This window comes from Andrographis paniculata, unplaced genomic scaffold (assembly GCF_009805555.1).
Source record: "Andrographis paniculata isolate CXL003 unplaced genomic scaffold, ASM980555v1 Contig60END, whole genome shotgun sequence".
Classification (NCBI taxonomy): Eukaryota; Viridiplantae; Streptophyta; class Magnoliopsida; order Lamiales; family Acanthaceae; genus Andrographis; species Andrographis paniculata.
Window position 1 is genome coordinate 2,711,962 of NW_026137596.1, and position 24,363 is coordinate 2,736,324.

General features: G+C 34.8%; 5 protein-coding genes across 11 annotated transcripts; 4 read left to right on the forward strand and 1 right to left on the reverse strand.

Moving 5' to 3' along the window:
* Window positions 1-2,309: 2,309 nt before the first annotated feature.
* Window positions 2,310-4,387, forward strand: LOC127259506 (uncharacterized). 3 transcript variants are annotated; one of them, XM_051286874.1, is made up of 2 exons: window positions 2,310-3,015; window positions 4,301-4,387. In XM_051286874.1, the coding sequence occupies exons 1-2, from the start codon at window positions 2,338-2,340 to the stop codon at window positions 4,370-4,372; spliced, it is 750 nt and encodes a 249-aa protein (XP_051142831.1). In that variant the 5' UTR covers window positions 2,310-2,337; the 3' UTR covers window positions 4,373-4,387. The 3 variants fall into 3 exon arrangements, with proteins under 3 accessions (XP_051142831.1, XP_051142830.1, XP_051142832.1); XM_051286873.1 differs by lacking the exon at window positions 4,301-4,387 and adding an exon at window positions 3,971-4,241; XM_051286875.1 differs by lacking the exon at window positions 4,301-4,387 and adding an exon at window positions 3,631-3,950.
* A 1,383-nt stretch (window positions 4,388-5,770) lies between these two features.
* LOC127259504 (mitochondrial fission protein ELM1) lies at window positions 5,771-10,167 on the forward strand. Its single transcript, XM_051286869.1, has 10 exons — window positions 5,771-6,214; window positions 6,641-6,879; window positions 7,491-7,587; window positions 7,731-7,880; window positions 7,992-8,118; window positions 8,794-8,906; window positions 9,023-9,086; window positions 9,164-9,257; window positions 9,329-9,437; window positions 9,818-10,167. The coding sequence occupies exons 1-10, from the start codon at window positions 6,017-6,019 to the stop codon at window positions 9,917-9,919; spliced, it is 1,293 nt and encodes a 430-aa protein (XP_051142826.1). The 5' UTR covers window positions 5,771-6,016; the 3' UTR covers window positions 9,920-10,167.
* Window positions 10,168-10,604: 437 nt separating this feature from the next.
* On the reverse strand, window positions 10,605-14,531 carry LOC127259505 (mRNA-decapping enzyme-like protein). Of its 3 annotated transcripts, none has more exons than XM_051286871.1 (8): window positions 14,246-14,531; window positions 14,077-14,117; window positions 13,894-13,943; window positions 13,357-13,501; window positions 12,471-12,527; window positions 12,081-12,153; window positions 11,017-11,490; window positions 10,605-10,851 (listed from the first exon to the last, which is right to left on the reverse strand). In XM_051286871.1, exons 1-8 carry the CDS (start codon window positions 14,411-14,413, stop codon window positions 10,792-10,794), a joined length of 1,068 nt encoding a protein of 355 aa, XP_051142828.1. In that variant the 5' UTR covers window positions 14,414-14,531; the 3' UTR covers window positions 10,605-10,791. The 3 variants fall into 3 exon arrangements, with proteins under 3 accessions (XP_051142828.1, XP_051142827.1, XP_051142829.1); XM_051286870.1 differs by having other exon boundaries at window positions 12,045-12,153; XM_051286872.1 differs by lacking the exon at window positions 14,246-14,531 and having other exon boundaries at window positions 12,045-12,153; window positions 13,357-13,522.
* Window positions 14,532-15,999: 1,468 nt separating this feature from the next.
* Window positions 16,000-19,524, forward strand: LOC127260058 (protein phosphatase 1 regulatory inhibitor subunit PPP1R7 homolog). Of its 3 annotated transcripts, none has more exons than XM_051287708.1 (10): window positions 16,000-16,165; window positions 16,277-16,348; window positions 16,445-16,537; window positions 16,704-16,785; window positions 16,887-16,947; window positions 17,718-17,772; window positions 17,847-17,942; window positions 18,012-18,098; window positions 18,195-18,275; window positions 18,352-19,524. In XM_051287708.1, the coding sequence occupies exons 1-10, from the start codon at window positions 16,067-16,069 to the stop codon at window positions 19,087-19,089; spliced, it is 1,464 nt and encodes a 487-aa protein (XP_051143665.1). In that variant the 5' UTR covers window positions 16,000-16,066; the 3' UTR covers window positions 19,090-19,524. The 3 variants fall into 3 exon arrangements, with proteins under 3 accessions (XP_051143665.1, XP_051143663.1, XP_051143666.1); XM_051287706.1 differs by having other exon boundaries at window positions 16,887-16,943; window positions 17,708-17,772; XM_051287709.1 differs by having other exon boundaries at window positions 16,887-16,943; window positions 17,708-17,772; window positions 18,051-18,098.
* A 1,460-nt stretch (window positions 19,525-20,984) lies between these two features.
* On the forward strand, window positions 20,985-22,255 carry LOC127260104 (F-box protein At2g27310-like). Its single transcript, XM_051287782.1, has one exon. The coding sequence runs from the start codon at window positions 21,013-21,015 to the stop codon at window positions 22,069-22,071; it is 1,059 nt and encodes a 352-aa protein (XP_051143739.1). The 5' UTR covers window positions 20,985-21,012; the 3' UTR covers window positions 22,072-22,255.
* Window positions 22,256-24,363: the final 2,108 nt, after the last annotated feature.

Below are 24,363 nucleotides of genomic sequence, written 5' to 3' on the forward strand. Positions count from 1 at the left end.
TTATTTTTTTTTTAAAAAAGGATAATGATAATTTCACAATTGACTACTTCATTTATGAATTTCATAATAATAGAAATTAATGTTTTACCGAATATGTAATTGGCAAAACAACAAAAAAAACTCTGTAGTTTATCGAATCTGTTAAAACTCCTTCGTAATCCTAAAACTTCAAAAAAAACCTACTCGTGGTTTGTAGAACGTTGCACACTCGCTCCACTCTTAAATCACACTGACGCTGTTAAATTTTAGTCTTATCAGACAGTTATGTCCTGCCTTTATTTTTTACTCGATGTTTTTATTTTCTCAGATCATTTTTCCGTTATTTCTCTCTCTTATGTTCTTTTTTCTTTTCTTCTCCACGACTTCTTTCTTTCATCTTCTTTTTTCCCCAAAATTCCTATTCACACATCTTTTTACTTAATTTTTCTCTTCTTCTTCTCCAATTTTTTTCAGGCCACAGCAGTCCCTTTCTTTCTTTTCTTCTTTTTCCCCCATTTTTTTTCTTATTCTTCCTCTCCAATCGTTTTTTGAAGAATGAAGAATTGAAAAAAATAAGAAGAGAAAGAAGATGACGGGATTGATTTCAAATCTTGATGTCAAATTAAATTTTTAGATTTTTGGGTTTGGTAAAACAAAAAAATATGTGGATTTGATAAGATATGACGTATCCATATCTTGCTAAGATTTACCATATCCATGATAAAGTGCCTATATAAAGGGAGAAGTCCTCTCTTGTACTTCACTCCAGTTTTGAATCAATAAAACACTCTTCTTTGCCGAATACATCTTATAGTGTTCTTATTTTTAGCAGGTATTGGAGTCGTGTACGAGGCTGCACTAGCGAGTTCTCGAGGGAGTCGAAGAATCGCTAGGCCGACGGGGAGGTGTTCGAGGAGGAACCATCCAACCCGTTACAAGTTATTTATGGGTTTGGTAAAACAAAAGAAGAAATTGACAGTAATAATAACTTATGCATTCTCATCTCCATCTCATGTCGGGTCAATTAATTATGATAAATTTGGGATCAATATGTGTTTAGCGGATTTAAAATAAAAAAATATGAATTGGGATAAAATTCTAGAAATACGCGGAAGAATAATAAGGAAGAAAAAATGAGGAATAAAGATTGTTGTAAAAAGTAGTGGGTATTTTAGTAATTTTATACAAAAATATATCACAGCGATTTCAGACGCGTGATATATAACCTCCGTTAAATCCTAACTGACAGAGGATTTTTGGCAATATTTTGAAACCACATGTAGAATTTTGGAGTTTTAGAACCATGGGGGATTCAGCAATTTCGGAAAACTAAGGGTTTTTTTTTTTGCTATTTTGTCTTTGTAATTTGCTATTCTCTTGCCTATCGTATAAAGATTGACCTACACTTATAAGATTATTCATTCGGATCAACTTGAGAGTCCAACTACATTGCATTGCCTAATTCATGTTGAATATTTGAAAGATGCTGATTTCTTTATTAACCCATTTTCTCTTCAACCCGCTGAGACAAAATGTAAGACCGGGGCCAACCGCTTCAACATGAAAGAAATCACTCACTAAGTCGGAATCACTGACTAATACTAATCGAATTTGAATATAATAAAAAATACTAATAGAATTAACTTATTCGTCCTGAGTAAACATGTCTTAAACATTATTCTTCCATATATTTATAAGAGTTATACTTATTTTTGTGCGAATATTAAAAAGTTTAGCATTTTAATGATAGTTTATGTTATTTTATATAGAGTGACGGACAATATACCATTATGAATCTATTAATAATATAATGATATTTATATAAATAAATCTAATTGGAGTAACATTTGTAATATTTAATAGGTACAATTTACTAAATAAAAAATACAACTTTGGTAACTTTATATATTGTGATTACAATATATGATGTTAAGATTATAAGTTCACTGCAGATATCACTAAGGCCTGCTTAATAATTTTGTTCCAAGTTTTTTAAAAGGTAAACCTCACGTGTTTATCTTGTACATTCAATTAATTAAACAGTGGTATTTCAATTAAAACTGATTTAATTATATGCCTTTTACGTTGGGTCACTATCGTTGATGAAAAGGAAATTGTCAAACAGATTACAGCTGGCCGACCTTCCTCGTCCCTGGTTTATTTACCACGCGCTACGCCCACTGCTGTACGGTATTGTACTTCCGTCAGAGTCATTAATTTTGTTGACTTTTATGGATACGAGAGACCTAGGTACAAGTGTTTGAAGCGGGTCTATTAAACACCGGCCGCAGGAGATTGCTACTTGATGGGGGTATATAAGCCGCCCCTCTTGCAGTGCTCGCATCTCGCTTAGCTCCAATGGAAGATGTTGGCGGCGGCGCCACCCGATTGCACCACCCGCGCGCCTCGCGGTCCTCCGACAGGTTTTTGGGGATCGTAGGACCGCAACCGTTATCCGCCGCGTCTCCGGTGGAGCTTTCCGAGCAGGATATCTTCAACACTCCATCGGGGAGTTCGCCGCCTTCACCTACCTACTCCGGTTCGAGGAGCCCTAACTCGACGCGAAGCGCACCACAAACTCACAGACGCGGACAGTACGGCATCCTAGCGGCTCTCAATGACAATCTCAGAGCACGTTCCGGATCCGGATACGGAATCCGACCAGTGTTCAACCACAAGGCGTCTACATCGGCATCATTATCTTCATCCTCCTCGAATTCTCCGGCGACGACCTCCGCCACGTCTCGGATGATGATTCCGAGGAGGCATCCGCCTCCGCCGCCGGTCGATAGGACGCGGCTACGGCATCAATCCGCGCCGGTGAACGTGCCGGTGATGCCGCCTGCGATGATGCGGAGAGCTAGGGATTTGGAGAACGTACTATCGGAGAAGGAGGGGGAAGACGATGAGGAGGAGAAGACGAATGGAGTGATATTGCCGCCGCACGAAATGCTGGCGGCTAGGTATTCGCCGATATTGTCGTCGTCGGTGCTGGAAGGGGCGGGTCGGACGCTGAAAGGCAGAGATCTCAGGCAGGTGCGCAACGCCATTTGGCGAAAAACTGGTTTTCTCGATTGATTCATTTCATCACTTTTCTGTTATGCAGGGCAATCTGTTGTTTTCTTCATTGATGAATGAATAATCTGATGCTAATTCTTTGTTGTACTGATATCATCCCAATTCTAGAGATCAATGCCTGAGTTTTGATCACTAATTGCTCATCTGTTAGCGTATGATCGAGATCTATGCTTAGGGCATTCCAGGGCTTCTTGCAACATAAATGTTCACCTCTCTAAGTAAACAGGGCCTAGATAGATTAACATACAAACAATCCACCATTAATGGCGAAAACTCATGGTTAATCAATGAGATATTATGATGGATATGTTATGGTTTCCTTTCAATGAATAATTATTACTACATTGTAAAGAAATTCTGTGATTCTGTCCTATGAACTAGAGATTCAAGAAGATAATGAGAATGATGGTTGTGAATAATAATTTCTTCTCAAGGAAGGGTCGTGATGGAAATGGTTGAGTGGCATACAGGGGCATATTGGGATCTATCTGTGTTTGCATATTAGGTATGATTTTGCTTAAAACTGCTGCAACCTATATGATGTTTATACCATTCTTGTTCATGCTCGTGCAGTTTTTATGTGTAAGAGCTGCTTAAATTTAGTCATATTAGAAGAGGGTAAATGTTAAAGACGTATGAATTTCAGAGCTGCTAGGAGTCTTATCATATGAAGATACAAAGTTAAATATCTTACATTGTATTAGAAATGTCAATGGATGAGTGGATATAGGACAATGATTTGATACTGAGCTTGTCCCGACCTGGTGATGTTTGGAAATAGTAAAAATTTATATGATATGTGTTTTTGAAACGATGAAAATAAGTATTTGATGTGATATTTTAAATAAAAGTCGATCATCATATAGAGTTGTTTGAGGTAATTCATTTTATTTTTAACTTTTTGGAAAATTAGATGGATTGTGCAAGAATGATAGTGAAAACACAACACACTATTAGTTGCACTACAACACGAGATGGAAAACTTGTAATGTATAGTGTTCATGTATTTAAGCTTAGTAGACTCTTCGATGCTTCTGTAATTTTTGAGATTGTTCGAGTCGATTAATGTGAGTCTGTTTTAACTAGCTCGAATGGAATTTGATTTAGTTGTTTTGCAACAAATCAGAAATTCTGTAAAACTAATGTTCGACATCTTTAATACCCTTTACCTCTTTTTTTTTTTACACTACATGTTGGCTTTCTTGAATTGTCGTGTCCATTGAAGGGAGCTTTATTATTGCAGCTAAAGAGTTGCCATGAATTCCATCTCCTTAAATCTCTTGCTTTGGCTTTGGTTTATATGTCATATTTGTAGTGAAATAAGTGTTACATACGATTTTTTATTTATTTTATTTTTTAAAAAAATGCTTGTTGTGTGAGTGATTTTTATGTAAAAATTGAATGCTTTGACATCATATTTTTTTGGAAGAATCACCATTTACCTAAACACTTTTAGAATTTTTACAGTCCATCTACAATAAATTTTTATAAAATATCAAATTAAATATTATTTATCACATAAAATATATAATTTTTTATTATCCTTGAAAATTTTCAAATTTTTATATATATTTTTCCAAGCAAAGCATAGGTATTTAATATTGATTTTTTTTTTTTTATGAAAAAAAGGAAAAAAAAACGATATTATTATACTTAAGATATTATATTCAACTATTATTTAAATGCAAAGATAGGGTGCTGACAAAATGCAACAATTAAGTTAACAATATAAAGCGAAAGTCTAATAAAAGAGTCTATTGGTTATTTGAACATGTGCTTCTATCTATTGGTTAATAAGGTGTCGATTTGTGTCTATCAACATCCTAACGATCCGTAGCAAATAACTTGAGTATAAAATAAGACAGTTCTTCGTCAAATTCCAAAGCAAATTTGGAAAAAAAATAAAATATTTGTATTAAAAAAAAACACTATTTTCAATAAGTTGGTTAAAAGATAATATATACTCCTAATTTTCTATCAAAACAACATCACAATTTCGTATGTTTCCTATCTAAAATAAGTAACAAAAATTACAAATTCTAAAAGTATTTTTGGAGTGTGTTTACCAATCAATTTTTTTTTTTACACATGATTTTATGGTTTTTTATTAATCAAGATTTATTATTATTATTATATAAGATTTGTTTTTTTTTTTTTTTTTAACGTCTCAAACAAAAAATAATATTATTCTTTAATATAATTTTCAATAAAATTAATTATTATTTTTTACAAAGTATTAAAAAAACAAAAATTAAATCAAACAATACAATTCAAAACAATTTCAAATTACAATTAAACAAACTCTACTTTTTCATAATTTGTCTATTTTTTAAGGAGACTGCGTGTTTGGTGCAGCCCAACCAATTTAAGTGTTGTCTGAATTGATATTATAAAAGTTAAATTTATAAATTAATATTGCTTTATTTAATTGTAATTTAAAATAATATACTATTAGTATTATAATTGTATTTTATTTAATGTGATATCTTATATAAAATAAATTATTAATTTAAATTTAAAATAATAAAATATTTATTTGAAAATTAAGATATAAATATATAATGATAAAATATTTTATGAATAATAAAACAAAAGTAAAATTTACCAAAACAATAAAATAGATGGCATAATTTGTAAATTAATTTATGATAAATAAATAAATAAAAATAACATCCTCCTGAACAGTAATCCAAGGGTCAGCGGATTACAGCAACACAAATCCACATAAATACGGGGTGGGTTGTGTTGGAGACGATTTCTGGTGCAAAATTGGAGGAATTCTCCCACTGTTGGAGATACCCTAATCAATGAGAATTTTCCGCAAACTAGCTTCGTAATTATTCAACTGAATCCCTCGCCAGTTCAAATCTATTCAATTCCCAAATTCCAATCAAGCAGAATCACTAACTAGGGTTTTAGATTCGATTCGATTCGCTTTCCTTTCAATCTTCTGTCTGTGATGAAGCCGATTAGGCTTCCGGAGCCTCCCGCGAGCCCGCATCCGATGGGCGGCGGAGGGCTGCCTGATATTTTTCAGGGTGATGTTTACGGTGTCGTCCGCCGTGCCGTTGTGATTGGCAACGGGTTTACGTCTTCGGAGAATCAGAGCATCGGGTTGGTTCATGCGTTGGGTTTATCTGAAAATCAAACTCTCTACGTGAGTTTTGCACTTCCTTTTTGACCCTTTTAATGTGTTCCGACTCCGGTTTGCTTAACAACTAGCAAAAGCCTAACGTAGGAGTTCGGGTGGGCTGGTAATTGAGTGTTTGTAAGTTCTGGTTTTGTCGTAGAATATGCAAGCACATGATCATATTTCTTTGTGCACTCTTGTGGATTATGGTGATGATAATGGCTAGAATTTAGATTATTGCAATAAGGTTAAATTGGGCTGTATTATCTGCTTCTCTAATGATCGAGGGATTAGAGTTAAATTAGATGTTTGAGTGAGTTTCCCAGGAAATTCAGACGGAGAATGTCCATGTTGCTTAATTGATTAAATGAAATTCTCAATTGTTCTGCACCTAATATAATTGAACTCGGTTTGATTTTCTGACATCTATGCACTGTTCATGTTCAAAAACAGCGGGTCGCAAGACCAAGAGGAGGGATCAATGAGTGGTTACACTGGCTGCCAGTTTCTTTACATAAGAAGTTGTACTATATTATGAGTCTGATGTGTGATTATTCACAACTTTTGATTGGTAGAAGAGGGAAGAGATTAATTCATTTGCCTAAGGAGAATGGTGCTGGTGTAGGTTTGTCATCAGTGTTGGAAGCTGATGTAAAGAGTATTGTAAGGATGGCTAAAGAAAACTTTGAGAAGTAAGTTTTTCTATCTGTCTCTTTTGTATGTTGAAAAAGGTACACAAATATGCTTAACTCAAACTGCTGGCAGATGTTATAATATCTGAAGCTAGTTTCAGGTTTGGATTTGGGTTTTTCATTTGAATATACTATCGATTTCTCATTTGCTTGTGTTTTTTCCTCACTGTTTAAAAGTACTGGACTGTAAAGGGAATTAAGAAAAAAAAATATATCACTTCTGTGCATCCAATTCATTTGGAATGCCTTTACCCTTCTAGCATTTGTGTCATACATTTCTGAGAAAATTTAATGGTCCACAATTTTATTTTATTTTATTTTTTTCACAGGTACCATGGTAGTTGTATCATGCCTGCTTTTGACTCTGTTTTTCAAATATATTTAAGCATTTTAAAACTTGCTTGATTATATCCAAGCGAGTGTTATTGCTTTATATGAGCCCTCCCCATATGTTGATCTAATAAATAAGAAATTTAAATGCATATCAGTTGGTAGCCTTTGTTTAAAGAAAAAAATTTCTCATGCATTAACTACATCACTAGGAAACTTATATTGTACGTTCACCTCTTGATTATCTAGTTGCATGTGAGTAATGTAACATCTTTTTTCAGGGATGGTCCTCTACTTCTGGTTGCATCTGGTAGAGATACAATTTCAACTGCAAGTTCTATAAAGAGATTAGCTTCTGACAATGTGTTCGTTGTCCAGGTTTTTTCATTAACTTCCATTTTTAAGTTTAACCTGAGCCTACATAGTTTTAAGATTCTGAAGACATAGCACCCGTTTTTCTAATATGTGATTCTTGTGCTAATCTTAAAAACAAATTTATGACACTCATGTTTTCTTTTCAGATTCAGCATCCAAGATCTCATTTGGAAAGGTTTGATATGGTGATTACCCCCCAGCATGATTATTTCCCATTAACCTCTCGTGGGCAGGAGCAGATTCCTCGCATTTTCCGGAAATGGATAACACCTTATGCTCCTCCTGATGAGCGTGTTGTAAGTTTTCTCACCATGAATGTATTTATGTTGTTTAGTTTTCCTCCTAAGAATGGGTTATCATTGAACATTTTCAATTTATAAATCTGGATGTTTGTTCACATGCATCAGGTCCTCACAGTTGGATCTCTTCATAATGTTGATGCTGCTGCACTTCGTAGTGCAGCTAATGCTTGGCATGATGAGTTTGCACCTTTGCCGAAGCCCTTGCTTGTAGTAAACATTGGAGGGCCTACAAGTAACTTCTTTTCCATATCTTTGGTCACTTGGCTTTCTCTCTCTGTATATATTTTTTTATGACGCACTTGGCTCTCTATACTCATTGAACAAATTTGAGTTAATAATATAAAATTTAAAAATCTGGTAGTGAATATAATCTTTTAATTTTATTTTTCACTGTTTTTTAGAGATGTATTATAGAACTCGTGTATCACTATTACAACTCAGTGTCGTTTCTTTAACTACTTGCCCATATTTGAATTTGTTCAAATTTGGATATCTTTGTGTGGTGGGTTGATATGCTTTTTTGGCTAAAAGTAAGAGCTTAATTGGTGGGATAAGTGTCTAATAAACATTTTGTATTCCCTCAAACTCTTTCTTGAGATTTTTGTTATGAATTTAGGGTCATTTATTAAGAATTGTGTGTGATGCCAACACTGCAATTCAACACATGGATTTATTTTTTATTTTTTATTTCTTACTTACACAAACTTGTGTTTGGGTTTATGGCAACTGTTAGGCTGATGAGTGATGAGGTATTACACTTGAAATCCACTGATATGTTTTACCATTTGATGCCCTGTGATTTGTTCCCTATCTCAAGTTATTGTGGAATTTCTTCTTTGCTTACCTCATCTTGTCAGGAGGCTGTGTTACATTGGTTCGTACTTATAGCTCTGTTGTGTGCGTGTAGGGTACTGCAGATACGGTGCAGACCTAGCAAAACAGCTGATCACTTCTCTCCACAATGTACTTACTAGCTGTGGAAGCGTGAGGATATCTTTCTCAAGGAGGACACCTGAAAAGGTTTGAAGTTTTAAGATTTATTATTTATTTATGATTTTTTCTGCTAGTGGTGCTGTTGTTCAGCCATTCTCTGCCATTCTGTTCTATATATGGTTTTTTTGGATCTTGGTTTGTAGGTTTCTAAAGTGATAATCAAAGAACTGGGAACTCATCCCAAAATATACATATGGGATGGTGAAGGTCAGCATTTTCTCTTAAAGTGGTTCAAAATCTTATTGGGACTGAATCTGGCTAACCTGTATGTTAATCATTAGCAGAACCCAATCCTCACATGGGCCATCTGGCATGGGCTGATTCTTTTGTTATCACTGCTGATTCAGTGACTATGCTGAGCGAAGCTTGCAGCACTGGGTACTAAGATAGTATTTGCTATTGATTACAGTCACAATGCGGGTAGTTTTCTAAGACTCCCTTGATTGCAGGAAACCTGTTTATGTTGTTGGAGGCGAACGCTGTAAGTGGAAGTTTGTGGAGTTCCACCAGAAATTAAGGGAGAAGGGCCAGGTTCGACCATTCACAGGTTTTGAGGATGTAAGTGACAGTAACGCCTTTCTGTTTCACAATATTTCTCGTTACTGTCTTATTTCTTGATCAGCTGTCACATCTTTTTATGCCCCTTTTGGAACCTCTATAACTAACCACTAGTAACCAATAAAAAGCCTAAAATGGTCGTAATCCAGACTGCTAATTATATATTTAATCTGTTGGCTGAATAATGAATTGCAAAAATTAATTTCCCAACTTGTCTTCTCAAAAATTGAGCACCTAGTTGTTAGCCACGTTACCCGTGTGCTTCCAGCTCTTCACTCTTGCTACTTATATATGTGATAAAATTTGTGATTCCACTTATTTGTTGGGTTCCCTGATGCCTGCTGATTTGCACGATGTTTCTATGTATTTTTCACCTTCAGATGTCCGAAAGCTGGAGCTATCCTCCGTTAAATGATACTGCAGAGGCAGCAAATCGGGTTCGCAAAGCACTCAGCGAACGCGGATGGGGACTACGGGCATAGTAAATTTAGTTTTCATGCACTTTTCTGATACCATAATTCGTTAGTTATTCGTTTTCCATACAAGCCAGTAATGTTTTGTTACGGAAATTTTGTATAATGAGAAAAGTGAGAGAGTTGCATTATTTCTTGAACTGACCCTGACCCCCATTGGGAATTTGGGATCTCTCCCATACGTGTAAAATAAAATGGTTTGTTCGTCTTGTAAATTTTGATGAGTTTTGGGTATAAAAAGTAAATGGATTTTGTCAGTCTCTCGTACAATGCTCACTAAAAACATTGAGTACTCAAATTGTATTTTGTGATAGTAAGAAAATCAGGCTTTACACTAGATGAAAATTTTGAATTCACAATCACTAGACTCCACTCCACCTCACAATCAATAATTCATTTCCACACCACATGCCATTCCTTATGGAACTATTTAATGTTACATTTTGGTGGAGCATAAAGCAAAGATGTTTGTGTATTTAGATGAAAATAGTTGGGAAGGAAAAGAATGGCACTGGAAGAATTTTTTTTGAGCCAAGAATATGATAAAAAAATTTCAAAAGAAATAGGGGCTGGGCATATTTATGAATCAACCTTAGCTCTACACGGCTTGCATGCCACTCTGTAAGAAAAGTAGAAAGAGGGTGACATGAAATCAATCTATATCTATATGTATTTGCAGCAAGCAGAAGGCACGGCAGCAAATCAATCTTGACAGAAAATACAAATATACAGAGATTGTCCACCAGAGGTGAAGATGTTGAGTTGCAGAAACAGGAATCTACAAAGCCATTAATTCATTCACATTCAATTCACACCCTCATCAAGTATGTATGTATATAAGCATGAGGTGTATGTATGAGAATCACCGATAACGATCACGATCAGGAATGGAGGTGAGCTTTCACCATTGCTTGGTAAACCACATCGATGAATTGGGTGTCCTGGTCACACATTTATACAGATCGTCACGACACTGCTCAAGCATCAAACTCACAAAAACTATAATGCAAACCAATTACATCAAGATCCATCCCAACACATTACCATTTTCAAGAAAACAGACATTAAATATGGGTAAAAGCTGATAGCGAGCGAGTCATGCATACCTGGACGAGCATTTGAAGTGCTTCTCTGACTTTCTCTCTGCTTATAACAGGTGGGAAAGTTGGTGTCGGAGCAGAACTTACAGCGAGTGGTTGCTGGGGTATTGGCGGAGGGAACAGGTGAAGTGATGAAGCACCACCATAAGGTTGTTGTGTATTTCCTTGAGGATTATTCAGAGGGAGGGCAGTGGATACAGATGCAGCCATGGCAGGCTTATTTAATTGAGAAGACGAAGTAGGACTGATAAATGATGATGGTGTCACCAGATCAGTTGAATGCTTAACACCATGAGTAGTTTCAGGTTTTTCAAGAATTGGAAGGATAGGGGTTGAAGTTGGTAAGCTAGCAGGGATCTGAGCTGATGGTGAAGTTGTTGTAGGGATAATTTGCGGATAAACAGGACCAACAGTGACCCGGGGGTGGTGCGGCTGCCCAGAAATTGCTGTTTTTGGAGTACTTGCACCTTTTACAGCAGCCTGCATGTAAATTATATGAAGACATTTATGCTGTGATAAGAAAGAACCAGACTTGGAACCAAAACTTGATAAGCAAGTGCAGTACAATTTCGAAAATTAAAAAGATTTATGTTTCACTCAAATCCATTTCTTAACCATGCATCACACAATTAATAATTTTCTTTATACACCAAATATAATTTGCAGCCATCTATGGTCCAAGCTTCAAGAAAGTTAAATCAAATATATAGATGCTGCTGCATATCCAATTATACTTATTTATCATGTTCATAAGAAGGTTTTCTAACGTTTGCAGGCATTTTTCAGACAATTAAATCGGGAATTTTTTATTTTATTTTTATTTCCAAAAGCACCTAACTATCAACTGCTTATTACTGCATCATTCAAGTTAATAACTAATGTGCAAACATGCCTGGCACAATTGAAAAGAAGCCAGTTAAACTGGTGCTTAAATTTGAGAAGTCAAGTGTCAACTAGCACAAGAATAATTCCATACAGCTAAATGCTAAAATGTTTGTCAATATAAAAATATGAGATAAAGAGAAGGGCATTACATTGAAGAACTTCATGACAGATTGATCATGAGTTACCTCTGATGGATTGGAGGTAGCAGGAGCACCTGCCGCAGCCTGTGTTGGAACTGTTTCCAGATTTCGAACCTTGCTGCAGCAGAATACATATATAATTAGATTATATTAGGAAAAAAAGCTAATCATATTGCCTTCATATAGAAGTTACTCAAAAATTAAAGACAATTGAATCCCTTTCAAAGAAAAAGGTGCTCAAGAAATACCAGGTGTATGCTTAGAATTTTAGAGGAGCGCATTGATGGGTTTTTGTCTTATATTCCCATCAAAGATTAGGAGGTGGGGTAGATGACTGACTATGAAGTTCAAGTAGGCTTAACCACTTGAACTGGCCCAAGTCTACAGATAAAAATAGCATTTCATGAATGCAATTATCATATGCCCTCTAATTACCTTTTCATAGGAGATATCATCGTCTTTGTAGACCCCTTAGGATATTGATTAAGAATCCTAGTAACAAGAACACAACACGACAGCATTAAAGCAATGAATAAAATGGTGAAAATGGAGTATTCGAAAGTACAGCAGAGGCTATTTATTTGTTATCCTGCCGAGGGAATTTCAAAGCTCTAGTAAGCTGTTAGTTCATGCAAATGCTTTTTAGGATTTATAAGATATGATATATTGTTTAAAAATAAGCTTACATGATCCTTTCTTAAGAGAAAGCTGTAGAAGTAAAAAACAAATATCAAAATCACAAAATTTCAGTTACAAAAGATATGCTACGAAACTGCTCCATTTTTTCTGTATCTATACAAGTTTTCACATGCATAAACAAAAGGGGCAACAACTCATAGAGATAATGATGCACTTGCCTCAACAATCTAGGGTGCCAATAAATATTGAATTTGAACATAGCAGATTCCAGCACCATAAGTGCTGAATATGTTAGTTGGTAAGCTTCGGGTTTCGGTGGACATTCAAATAGCCCACGACCTGTAATGTTATGTACTCAAAGATCCAAAATTCTAAAACCTTACTAGTATGAAATCCTATTTGGACTGCAACTAGAATGATACCAATCAATCACCACGTGGAAATGACTAAAAATTCTATTAAGTAACAGCAATACCCACTGTACAAACTATCAGCCTAACAACTTTTACTAAACATTTTTGTCGGTCGTATGACTTCAGAGAAGTATAGGCGACAAAACCTTTATTTGCCACCGTCCAAACGTAAGCAGCATGATATATTTAAAAAGTGGCCAGCCACCAATGATTAAAGATCATGACAAACATGTGTTAGCATGTAACGAACTTTAACGATAATATCCAACCTGCCAAACAGATTTCCAAGCTCTTCACATTCCTTCGGATTGTAGAACCATATTCCATATATCTCTTGAGAAGCATTTTGATATAATAAGTATGGGACGTGCACTTCATACTCAAAATCTCCCAGGAGATTTTCCACCATGTTAGCTGCTTGCAGCAACATTCAGACTGTTTAATATAGATAGGCATCATAACAAACTGGTTCCACAAACAAGAAGAGGTTCTTCTACCCATAAACAGATGAAACACATGTATGATTGTTCATTTCAAAGAATCAGGACACACTTGTAACAATAGATTGACACTTTATGCCATCCCATTTTTCAACTTAATTGATTTTTATTTTTTATTTTTTTATTTTATTACTATTATTTTTTCCTACTACCCTGTCATGGTACATCAACCAAGATCACAATGGAATATCTGATATCTATCTTGGTAAAGGTTATCAACTGTAGAAATACTAATCAGTTACGATTCTTTTCCATATTATCACCGATTCAGGAAAACTACTTCACAAACAAACCAAAGCGTCTTACCAGTGCTCAGACGATTCATTACGATGAATTGGAACCGCGGTTGGCCATTCCTGAAACGATAAAACCAAGTAAAACACTTCCATAAAAGTTCCTACATCCCCACCGCCAAATTAACTTTAGGGGGGGAAAAAGAAAGAAGAAGGTCGAGTAACACAACTTCTAGTAGCCTAGAGAAACCCTCACCTTTTCACGACAAAAAGCGAACCTTCCACATGCTTCCGACTCTGCAACAATCAATCCAACACCTCAACCAAATCAAAAGAACATCAAACCGAATCAAAACATTTACGTCGCGAACAATTATTTTCATTTATTTATTTCCATCGAGACACAAGCCTGCGCAGCACCGTACCCATTGTTTAGCATCGACGTTCAATTCATACATGGCAACATGTGCCACCGTCATTAGGATTTCCTCAACTGCGGAGTCGCACCTCTGCAGCACCGTCAAATTGAGCGACTTCGTGGTCTTCTCGTCCAAATTCGGCATCAATTTCCCCGACTTCGACATCGTTTGCATCCCTCTTTTCCGCCCCAAACACTTTCCCTTCCTAAGCGGCGGATGCGCTGAGAGAATCAGCGAGAATACGCATGGAGAGATGAATTTTGAGCAGGAAGCTCTTCCGCTGCCGCTTGCTGCTGATGTCAACACTTTTAACTGAACGCAAGATTTAAAAAAAGGATTCGGGGTATAAACGTCATTTCCTTACAAAAATCCAACATCCTCACTTTATTATTTTATTATTATTTTTTATTTTGTAATATGAAATTTTCGTAAGTATTTATTTAAATTGAACATCGATTTTAATTGATATATATTTTTGTTATTTAAGAATGTGCTCAAATTTTCAATATGTCAATATGAGTGTACTTTTGATTAATTTTTATGGTAAAAATACAAAAAATATATAATATTTTACTAAAAAAATGTGAGAACAAACTTAGGTGTAAAGAGTATAGTTTATAGTATTAGTTTACTGCTACAAAAATGAATTTTTTCGAGAGTATATGAGTAAATTAATTAGTTCAAAGATAATTTGTAAATAAATTAAATGTACAAATAATTGTAGTATATTGTCCCAAACAATGTGCAACATTTACTTTTGACACGAGTTTTTTTGGTGGGTATCATTAAGATAATGTGATGGAGAGAGAAATATATATTTCATTTTTTTTTTATTTAGACGATGCGAGGGGGTAAAGTGTATTTCCTATTTTTGGAAATATTGTATAGTGTTTGGGACATAAAAAAAAAATATTGCAGGGTGTTTGAAATTTAGTTTAAATAGTCTTTTAATAAGATATTAAAAAAAAAAAAAAAACTCTTATTTCTAATTTTTTTTTGTACACAAAATATATATTTGTATTTATAATAAATAAGTTTTATATACTCTTTAATTTATACTCCCTCCGTCCATTTACAAGAGTTATATTTACTTTTGGCGCCGTGTTTAAGAAATAATAATATTTTAACTATAGTGAGTAGTTAAAAGTAGATTACATTTTTGCCCTTACTTTTTTGTGTAAAAGTAATGATGTGATGTAAAGCAAGGGTATTTGTGAAAAAAAGTAGGGTATTTAAGAAAATGTAAACTTTGTAATTGGACGTCCCAAAATAGAAATATGTAAATTTTGTAAGCGGACGGAAGGAAGGAGTATCATTTAATATTAATTTACTTACACAAATAACATAACTACTTATAAAATATCTTTATTTATTTTATAAGACAATCAATTAAAATATAACTTGTTAAGGAGAGGATTTCCACGTTAAAAAATGTATATATATATATATATAACTTGTTAAAAAAATATATATATTTTATTAGTAAGTATACAAATTAAATAGTGTTATTTGTGTTTTAATTAAAAACCACGCGCAACCATAATATGTAAGAATTGTTTATAGTAAGTTACAAAGAAAGAAGCAAATGAAGGGAGGGAGGAATAAGAATATGATAAGTTGGGCCATTTATTTTTCTTACTGGACCTCCATTGGGTTCATGTTTGGGCCGGTAAAAAGATGGAGGCCCACTAAAATTTGTTAGAGGGTATGATTGTTATTACATGTCGTCCTTGATCTGGGAAAGAATTTGTCTTGGCGGTATCAAATTTACATTCCTGAATAGAAAAAACCCTATTTACAGAGTAGAACCCTAATTGGAATTTCAACATGGCGGTGCTGAGCTCGAGAAAAATCTTGCAAGAGAAGAATGCGAACGATCCTAGCTCCATTACGTCTCTTACTCTAACGCATAGAGCGCTTTCTGATGTAATGTATTTTCATGCTTTTTGTAGGTTTCTATTTACATTGCTAGACAAATTTTCAGTCTTTTGTTTCTGTATGTTCATTGGAAGTTTGTTTTTTGGTGGCGTTTAACAGGTTTCATGCTTGAGTGAGTTCACGAATTTGGAAAGGCTGGACCTGAGTTTCAATAGTTTAACTTCACTCGAGGTACTGAAACATACGGCAAAAACTATAGTGCTTTACCTTTTGTCGTTTTAGTTTGATGGATTTTTTTTTTTCTGCAATTCTTTATAATTTTCTTAGGGCTTGAAGTCATGTGTGAATTTGAAGTGGTTATCAGTTGTGCAGAACAAGCTTCAGAGCTTGAGAGGCATTGAAGGCCTCACTAAACTCACCGTAAGTACAAATTGATATTGTGCGACCGTTTTCATTTCATGTTTGGTTTGTATTTATATGCTTTTGAAACTGAATCTTGGTTCTTTTTTTTTGCTTCTAATTAGTTATTGAAGTGGTAGTTTTCTCTGTCATTGAAGAGATGGATTTCCCTTCTTCATTTGTACAGGTATTAAATGCTGGAAAAAACAAGCTTAAATCAATGGATGAGGTCAAATCACTTTCAAGTTTGCGAGCTTTGATTTTGAACGGTAGGTTCATGATGTAACAAGTAGGGGTGCTTTAACTAAGTAATGACCAGCAAGGATGTTTTGCATCATCTCACTAATCATCATAATCTCATCTTCAACAGAAAATGAGATCAGTTCAGTTTGTAAGCTCGATCAGATGAAAGAGCTAAATACCCTAGGTAGGTATGGTTCTTGACTTATATTATGAGTCATATTGTTAATTTTGTGGTTAGTTTTAAGTATGTATACCTGACCCACTATAGCCTTGGTTTCACTTGTAATGAAACTGCAATATAAGTTTGAAGTTATATCTTGTAAAAAATACAACAAATATATCAAGTATGTCATATTATACTGTTATATTTGATCCTATTGTGAATGTCATCTGCAATATTTCATCATAAGTTCACTTCAGGCAATTAAAAACTATATTACTTCCAGAAACCTGCTTCATGTGGGCTGTAGCTAGGCAACTAAGCAAGGAAATTTTGAATCATGGACACAGAACCCTTTACATGAAAGACCTATTGCTCATGCAATTTGGGATCTTTCAGTAGTAGTTCTAGAGATTATTGCATGTAACGTAGGCTTAACATTTCTGTATTAATTACACGGACAGATGCATACAAGTATAAAGGTGTGGATTGCTAGACTCTGGAATTCTGTAATGAATGTACTCAGCTATGTGGAATTTGTCCCTAATTATGTATACTCTGGAACTTTAATTACATTTGTACTTGTATTAGCTAGGAAGGATAAATCGCATGGTCTTGTGTGTCATGTGAGTTGGGTTTGTGTTTGGCCCATGCTTAAAATTTATATAAATAATGGTACTAGCTTAGCATATTTGTTTTCTAATGTATCTGGCTGTAGCCTGTGTGACATTACTGTTACATGTCATTATGAATTTAATGGCATTTATCTATTAATTTTACCAATGCAGTTCTTTCCAGGAATCCAATCAGGTCACTTGGTGAATCTTTTATCCAAGTCAAATCAATTACCAAAGTATGCTTAGAAATCTTTTGAATCAGTTCGGTATAAGAATACGATATGATGAATCTCACTGTCCTCTGTTTCAGCTTTCTCTGTCTAATTGCCAGTTGCAATCTATTGATTCGTCCTTGAAGTCCTGCACACAGTTGAAAGAACTTCGCCTTGCTCACAATGAAATTAAGGTATGGCTTAATTAACTATTTGTACTTTATTTTTATGAGTAAGCCCCTAATTTTTATTCTTACATTTAGACTATATCTAGTGAGATTGGCCATCTTGTGAAACTTCAGAATCTAGACTTGGGAAACAATTCTATCACCAGCTGGTCCAGTCTGAAGGTGATAGTTATATTTCTAATTGTATTTTTTGGGTCTGCTTATTCAATAGTATGCTTTTCACCTGTACAAAATTCTGAAAATTCATTTGCTTTTTAGGTGCTCACCTCCTTGATTAATTTACGAAATTTCAATCTAAAAGGAAATCCTGTTGCTGAAAAGGAAAATGTACTGAAAAAAGTAAGTTCGTCTCTTTCAAGTACTTTCCGTGATATGGTTTCATACTTAGATTTTGAATGTGAATTATGGTTACCAGGTCAAAAAGCTTTTACCAAATCTACACATTTTTAATGCTAAACCGATCAACAAAATCAGTGCAAAAGAAGTTCCAGAAAAAGATGATGAGTTCTCCCTTGATACCTCTGATAAACTGGCACTTAAAAGTGACATGGAAATGGATCCCCCATTCAGAATTAAGAGCTCAGAAGAAACTCATCGACTTGATGAAAGTACAGATAACCGTATTACCAATGTTGTAGATATGAGGAAGCGGAAAAAATCCCTGGATGAGTGGACTGCCAATTCTGCTGTGGATGCCTATGTAACTGAGAAGAGATTGAAGAAAAAGATGAAGTTGCAACAGAACAAGGGCGGGGTCACGAATGATGCAGAAACTCTAAATGCCAATCTTAAGGAAGAAATGAAATCAAAGCAAAAAAAACAGAAGGAGCATGGCAGTATAAAAACATTGGGCAGTGTTGTAACAGACGATAAACCTGGTAAGAAATCAGGAAAGGATTTCAAAGGAGATGAAGCAATTGACAGTGCGGAAATTCCATTTACAGATCTTTTTAAAGCCGGAGTTTCCATGGAGGTTTCTGATCAAGTATCAGAACATAAAATCAAGGGAAACATTGATGCAATCAGTGGACTGGTAACTCATCCGAAGAAGAAGAAGAAAACCAAGAGCCGGGCTATTAATCCTGCCTCTCTTGAACAGCCCCTGGCTGATGAAATTGGATTGGGTGGCCCATCAGCATGGGATGATGCGTAGGTCATGGAAATTTCATCAGGAATGCTCATCCAGCTTGATGCTTTTGATGAAAGTTTGGCTACTTCTCAACAATGAGCTAGCATTTTATGGTAGTTTCGACATTGGAATCATTTTGCCCTAGGCTCAAAATGTGTGTTTCATTATTAAGATACAAGGGCTCGTAAACCAGATGTTTGTATGGTTTAGGGTTTAGGGTTTAGGGGGTTATGCCGGCACTCCATACATTGTGCTCATGGCAGGGCGGGCATACCCCTCGAGGATCGATATCCCAAGGGGGGCAGGTTAGTTGTTTCTTACCCCACCAAAGTTGCTCTTGCTCGTGTTTGTTTGTGATCGTAATCTCTCTCTTGATTGTATACTGTGAAATTTGTGATTTTGGGCTCAATTCTTTCCAGATTTCTATTATATATGAACACACTTGGATTACATAAAATTTACAGACAACATAATCAGCATTTTTTCTTCTTAAGATGATAAACATGGAATGCGTTGAACTATGCTTGAAGATGATTAACATAGCTTGGATATATATATATATATATTTCCATTACACTAACTAGGCTTAAAATGGAAAGCGTAGAACCATGCTACAGCAATCTGCAAACTCTTATAATATATATCACCATGTGCAAGAATTGTGGCATCCTATGAAAGCAGATACCTTAAAAAATAAATTTTGTCTATTTTAATGATTTGAGTTTCGTTTGAGTGTCCTTTTTAGCACATTTGTGTTGCTTTCCATGTGTCTTGTTTGTTGTTTTCAAGAATTTAATACAACAATTCCGGAAAGTCCTTGGACCCCGGATGAATCTGTACCGCTTATGTATTGATATTTGACGGTCGTGATTGATCTGGGTGAAGTGCAGGGATGGCCCGCTGTCGCTGAGATTTTTTTGATATGTTTGGAATTCCCACACGAAGTAATATATGTACCCACGTGGCACTTACTGTACACGTGGACGGCTTCCACCTAGGGAAGCACCCTGTGATGCTTCTATCTTTCCGAGAAATCCTACGCGTCAAATATAAACACGTGGCAATTAGACATCGTTTTGGAACGCCACGTGCTAGTTTAGGCTCGCTTCGAGAGTGGAAGTAATAAATAGAGTAGTAAGACTGCAATAAAAAATAAGATTGGCAATTTTAATGGATGGATTGAACATTACAAGTTAATTATTGGGAGTTCAAATCGGGGGCCTGTGTCTTCATCAAAGTAGATATAGTTCATATCATTAAGTGACCATTAATTATAGGGATGGCCAAATTGCCATTGCAATGCCTAAAGAATCATCTTACAAGTTGCTTGTCGCCCCAATTGACCCCGATGTTAAATGACAAAAATACCCTCCCCCAACTTGCATATCACAGTAGACCAGTTTGAAGTTTCTTTTTTAATCGGTATCTATTTAAGGTGTGTTTGTTTGAGGGATTTTTCCCAAACTTTACTTATTCGTTCAATTTTTTTCTCCTAAAACATCAAATCAAATACCTATTTTTTATTTTTTATATTATATTAAAAATCAATTTAACATTCAAAATATCACATCAACTATTTATATCACATCATACAACTATTCACATTCAACATTTTTACTTTTGAAATCCCTATCCAAAATTCAAATCCCCAACCAAACACACCCATAGCAAATTCTGCGTTCCTACATCAGATCTATCTCAAATCCCCAACCAAACACACCCATAGCAAATTCTGCGTTCCTACATCAGATCTATCTCCGCCGTTCATATTCTGGGCCCGCACTATGAACGGTACAGATGGATCGGGACTCCGAAGTCCCGAAAAGGACCGCCGTACAAGGTGCCAGTATTGACCCGATCCATGATCCAAATCCCTAAGTATAAATACTCTCAAATTGCTTTATCCTCTCCTCAGTCCAAATCCATTCAGTTTTAGATATTTATAAAATGGATTCTACCGCTGCCGCCGCCGCCACCGTCGCCGTCGCCGCCGCCACCGTCGCCGTCGCCGTCTCCGACGTCGACGGCGGAGGAGACGCTCCAATTACCGCTCTCCATCCAGACATCATCCAATCGCATATCCTGAACCGACTCGACGGTCCTACTCTCGCCGCCGCCGGCTGCTCCTCCGCACATCTGCTCTCTCTCTGCGCCGACGATCATTTGTGGAAGGAGATTTGCAATACCACGTGGCCTTCCACGGCTGATTCCTCCGTCCGCGATGCCATCTCCGCCTTCCCCTCCGGCCACCGCTCGTTCTACTCTGACTCCTTCCCAGCCGTCCGATGCGATTTCCTCAACAACAAACAATCGAGCAAATACGCGCGTCCGATTGAAACGTCGGAATTAATCTCCGCCGTCGATATCTACTACGAAGATACGTTATTATACTCGAAGGTACTGCGCACGGAAACGAGCTCCTCCTGGTTCGCAAACTCTCCTTTCCGCCTCGACCTCTTCGAATGCAACGAAACGGTGGCGACGCCGCTGAAATTCGACGGCGCGTGCACCGAACTCGCGAAGGAGCGGTTGAGAGTGAGCTGGATTTTAATCAATCCTTCCGAAAATCGAGCGATCAACGTCGCGAGCGCAAACGCGGTCGATGCGCGGCGGCACTGGCTGACCGAAGGCATACAGCTTCGTTTCGCCACCGTATCGGCGGGCGAAGGCGATGAGCCGGTACAATTGTCCGTCTCGGTGACCTCCGGCGGCAAGGACGGCGGCGAATTGCAGCTGAGAGAGGTGAGCTTGCAGGTGGAGGACATGGAGGGAAGAACTTTGACGGGGAGGGATAGTATGGTAATTTTGCAAAGGGCGATGGAAGGGCAAAGATGTAAAAGCAACAGAGGAATGGAAAAAGGTAACTATGAAGAGTTTCTGAGGCGGAAAGAGCTGTTAACGCTAAGAACGCGGAGGAGAGAAAATCTGATGGACACGTGTTGCATGTTTATTGGACTCTCAATATTTCTCTTCGGAATTTGGTTATTTTTCCTGATGAGGAGATAGATAACTATAAAATTTATGAAAAAAATCAAATTTCATTTTTAAATGATGAGAAATTTAGTAATTAAAGTAAATAAGTGGGTTTATTTTTTGTTAGTGAATTTTTTATTTGATCTTTTCTTGATGGAAGATCTTATTAAATAATTATAGTTATATACAGTAAAAAATATATATATTTAAAGTCAAATCATGTGAGATTTGTTACAAGGCTGGTGAGACGTCAATTTATTAAGGCTTATTATTTATTTACGTAGTCTATCAATGGTTTTATATATGTGAATATTTTTTAAAATTTCACACTTGCCTATATTTGATGTAATAATAAAACGCCAACTCTTTATAGAGAATTGGAACTTCATTTAGTAGAGAATTTTTTTGTTATATTTTCTCTCTTAATATATATTTTAATTATGATTATATTTATTTAAAATACTTACTTAATACCACATTAAATCAAACTTCAAAACTCAACTTCTATCTATCGAGCCCCCTATCAATTTAAAAAGCAAATAGGGTTCAAAATTCATTTGAAAATGTGTCCGTTATATTGTCATTTATTTATTTATTTATCTTTGTTTTGTTTTGGTTTATTTAATTATTTAAACAGTGCTTGATTTGAATATAATATTTAATGGGGAAACTATATATATCTATATAAAATTAATATTAATATATAGTAAAAAATAAAATAAAATCCAAATGTAAAAAAGATCCGTGTATATTGATTGATGCTCTAAGGAATTTAGACAGTTGTGTTTGTTTTGTAAGATAATTTTATAAAAATAACAATTTATATAAAATATAAAAAATTGTGTAAATAATATAAATGTGTATTTTTATTTATATTTTTTTTTTTTATGAAAAGAAAAATCCTGATATCTCAATAGAAATGGATTTCTAGAATACAGAAATAGCAAAAAATGGGAGCAAAACGTGAGCATCAAACACACACAAAATTTGTTTCAATAAATTTAATTCAAATTACAGCCCTTTTTTGTACTCTCAGTACTTCCATTTTATTCAATAATATTTATTTACTCCCAAGCGTGTAACAAAAATATAGACTAAAAAAAAAATAATAATAAAATAAAATATAGTAAGCAGCGTGATTACGCCACAACGTCATTATAGGTGCCGTCTTCGTACTTTATTATTATTCAATCAAATTAAATAAATAAATATTCTTCTAGAAATTGAGATTGAATAATCATTTGAGTCCATACAACTTCGTCATCACTAAATTATTAATATGATCGAAACATCAATCAATAATGCGCCATATATTTCAAAATATCATCTATTATTATTATTATTATTATTATTATTATTATTATTATTATTAAAAAATACTTAGGGTGTATTTCTTTTGATGAGTTTAAAAAAAAAAAAATGGTTTGGATTTAATATGAAAATAATATTTGATTGGATGTTTTTGTAAGAAAAAAAATGTATTTTTTTTTTTTTCAGAAAACGCAGAATCTTAATAGTAAAATTTAGAAAAATTTGACTAAAAAAACATTGTATTGGAAACAGCTGAGATTTGATTCAAATCGGAATTAATTAGTGATATTAGTTGTATGTGACTTGTAATATATTTGGTCATCTCATTTTCCCACATGGTCTATGGTAAAAAACATAAGTAAAAAATTAGATTAACGAGTTCAAATCCCACTCAGGTCTTTGAATGTAAACTTTTTTTATTTTTATTTATTTATTTATTTTTTTATAATATAAAAATAAAAAATAAGTATTTAATCTGTATTTTGAAGTAAAAAAAAGTTTGATAAATAGTAATTTATGTCCATTTGATAGAACACGAATTTTAAGAAAAATGAACAAAAAAATATATATTTTTTTATGGTAAAGAAAAATAGAAAAAGTTTTGTACGTTTTTATTGAAATAAAAATAAAAATAAATTTTAATGACAATAATAAATAAATAAATAAATAAATTTAAATCACATATGGAGTAAGATTTTGGAAAAATTCCTTAAAAGAACATATCCCTAATGTAACTTGTTTTATCGGTCAATAGCAGCATCGGATTCCCATGTCATAAAAAATAAATAAATAAAAATTGTTTGTGTTATAAATTTGTATTTTATATTTTGATTTTAAGTTTGAATTTCCTAGTAATTTTAAAGTAAATAAAAATACAATAATTGGGCTTATGAAGAATGGGCCTGTATGGGCTGAGCCCATTTAAATATTAATTCGATGTTTCTCTCCTCACAAACGTATATATATATTAGTATATCTGAAATAAATTAGATAATTAGTAGAAAATTATGGCGC

What these genes read in the sequence shown, in the direction of transcription:
- LOC127259506 (XM_051286873.1), top strand. Translation starts at nt 2,338, where the DNA reads ATGGAAGATGTTGGCGGCGGCGCCACCCGATTGCACCACCCGCGCGCC. An exon ending in AAGGCAGAGATCTCAGGCAG is followed by an intron (nt 3,016 to 3,970) that starts GTGCGCAACGCC and finishes TTGGAAAATTAG; the next exon opens with ATGGATTGTGCAAGAATGAT.
- LOC127259504 (XM_051286869.1), top strand. Translation starts at nt 6,017, where the DNA reads ATGAAGCCGATTAGGCTTCCGGAGCCTCCCGCGAGCCCGCATCCGATG. An exon ending in CTGAAAATCAAACTCTCTAC is followed by an intron (nt 6,215 to 6,640) that starts GTGAGTTTTGCA and finishes GTTCAAAAACAG; the next exon opens with CGGGTCGCAAGACCAAGAGG. An exon ending in CATTCACAGGTTTTGAGGAT is followed by an intron (nt 9,438 to 9,817) that starts GTAAGTGACAGT and finishes TTTCACCTTCAG; the next exon opens with ATGTCCGAAAGCTGGAGCTA.
- LOC127259505 (XM_051286870.1), bottom strand. Translation starts at nt 14,413, where the DNA reads ATGCAAACGATGTCGAAGTCGGGGAAATTGATGCCGAATTTGGACGAG. An exon ending in ATGATATCTCCTATGAAAAG is followed by an intron (nt 12,154 to 12,470) that starts GTAATTAGAGGG and finishes ATTCTGCTGCAG; the next exon opens with CAAGGTTCGAAATCTGGAAA. An exon ending in CACTTCAAATGCTCGTCCAG is followed by an intron (nt 10,852 to 11,016) that starts GTATGCATGACT and finishes ATGTGTGACCAG; the next exon opens with GACACCCAATTCATCGATGT.
- LOC127260058 (XM_051287706.1), top strand. Translation starts at nt 16,067, where the DNA reads ATGGCGGTGCTGAGCTCGAGAAAAATCTTGCAAGAGAAGAATGCGAAC. An exon ending in CGCATAGAGCGCTTTCTGAT is followed by an intron (nt 16,166 to 16,276) that starts GTAATGTATTTT and finishes GGCGTTTAACAG; the next exon opens with GTTTCATGCTTGAGTGAGTT. An exon ending in GCGAGCTTTGATTTTGAACG is followed by an intron (nt 16,786 to 16,886) that starts GTAGGTTCATGA and finishes CATCTTCAACAG; the next exon opens with AAAATGAGATCAGTTCAGTT.
- LOC127260104 (XM_051287782.1), top strand. Translation starts at nt 21,013, where the DNA reads ATGGATTCTACCGCTGCCGCCGCCGCCACCGTCGCCGTCGCCGCCGCC.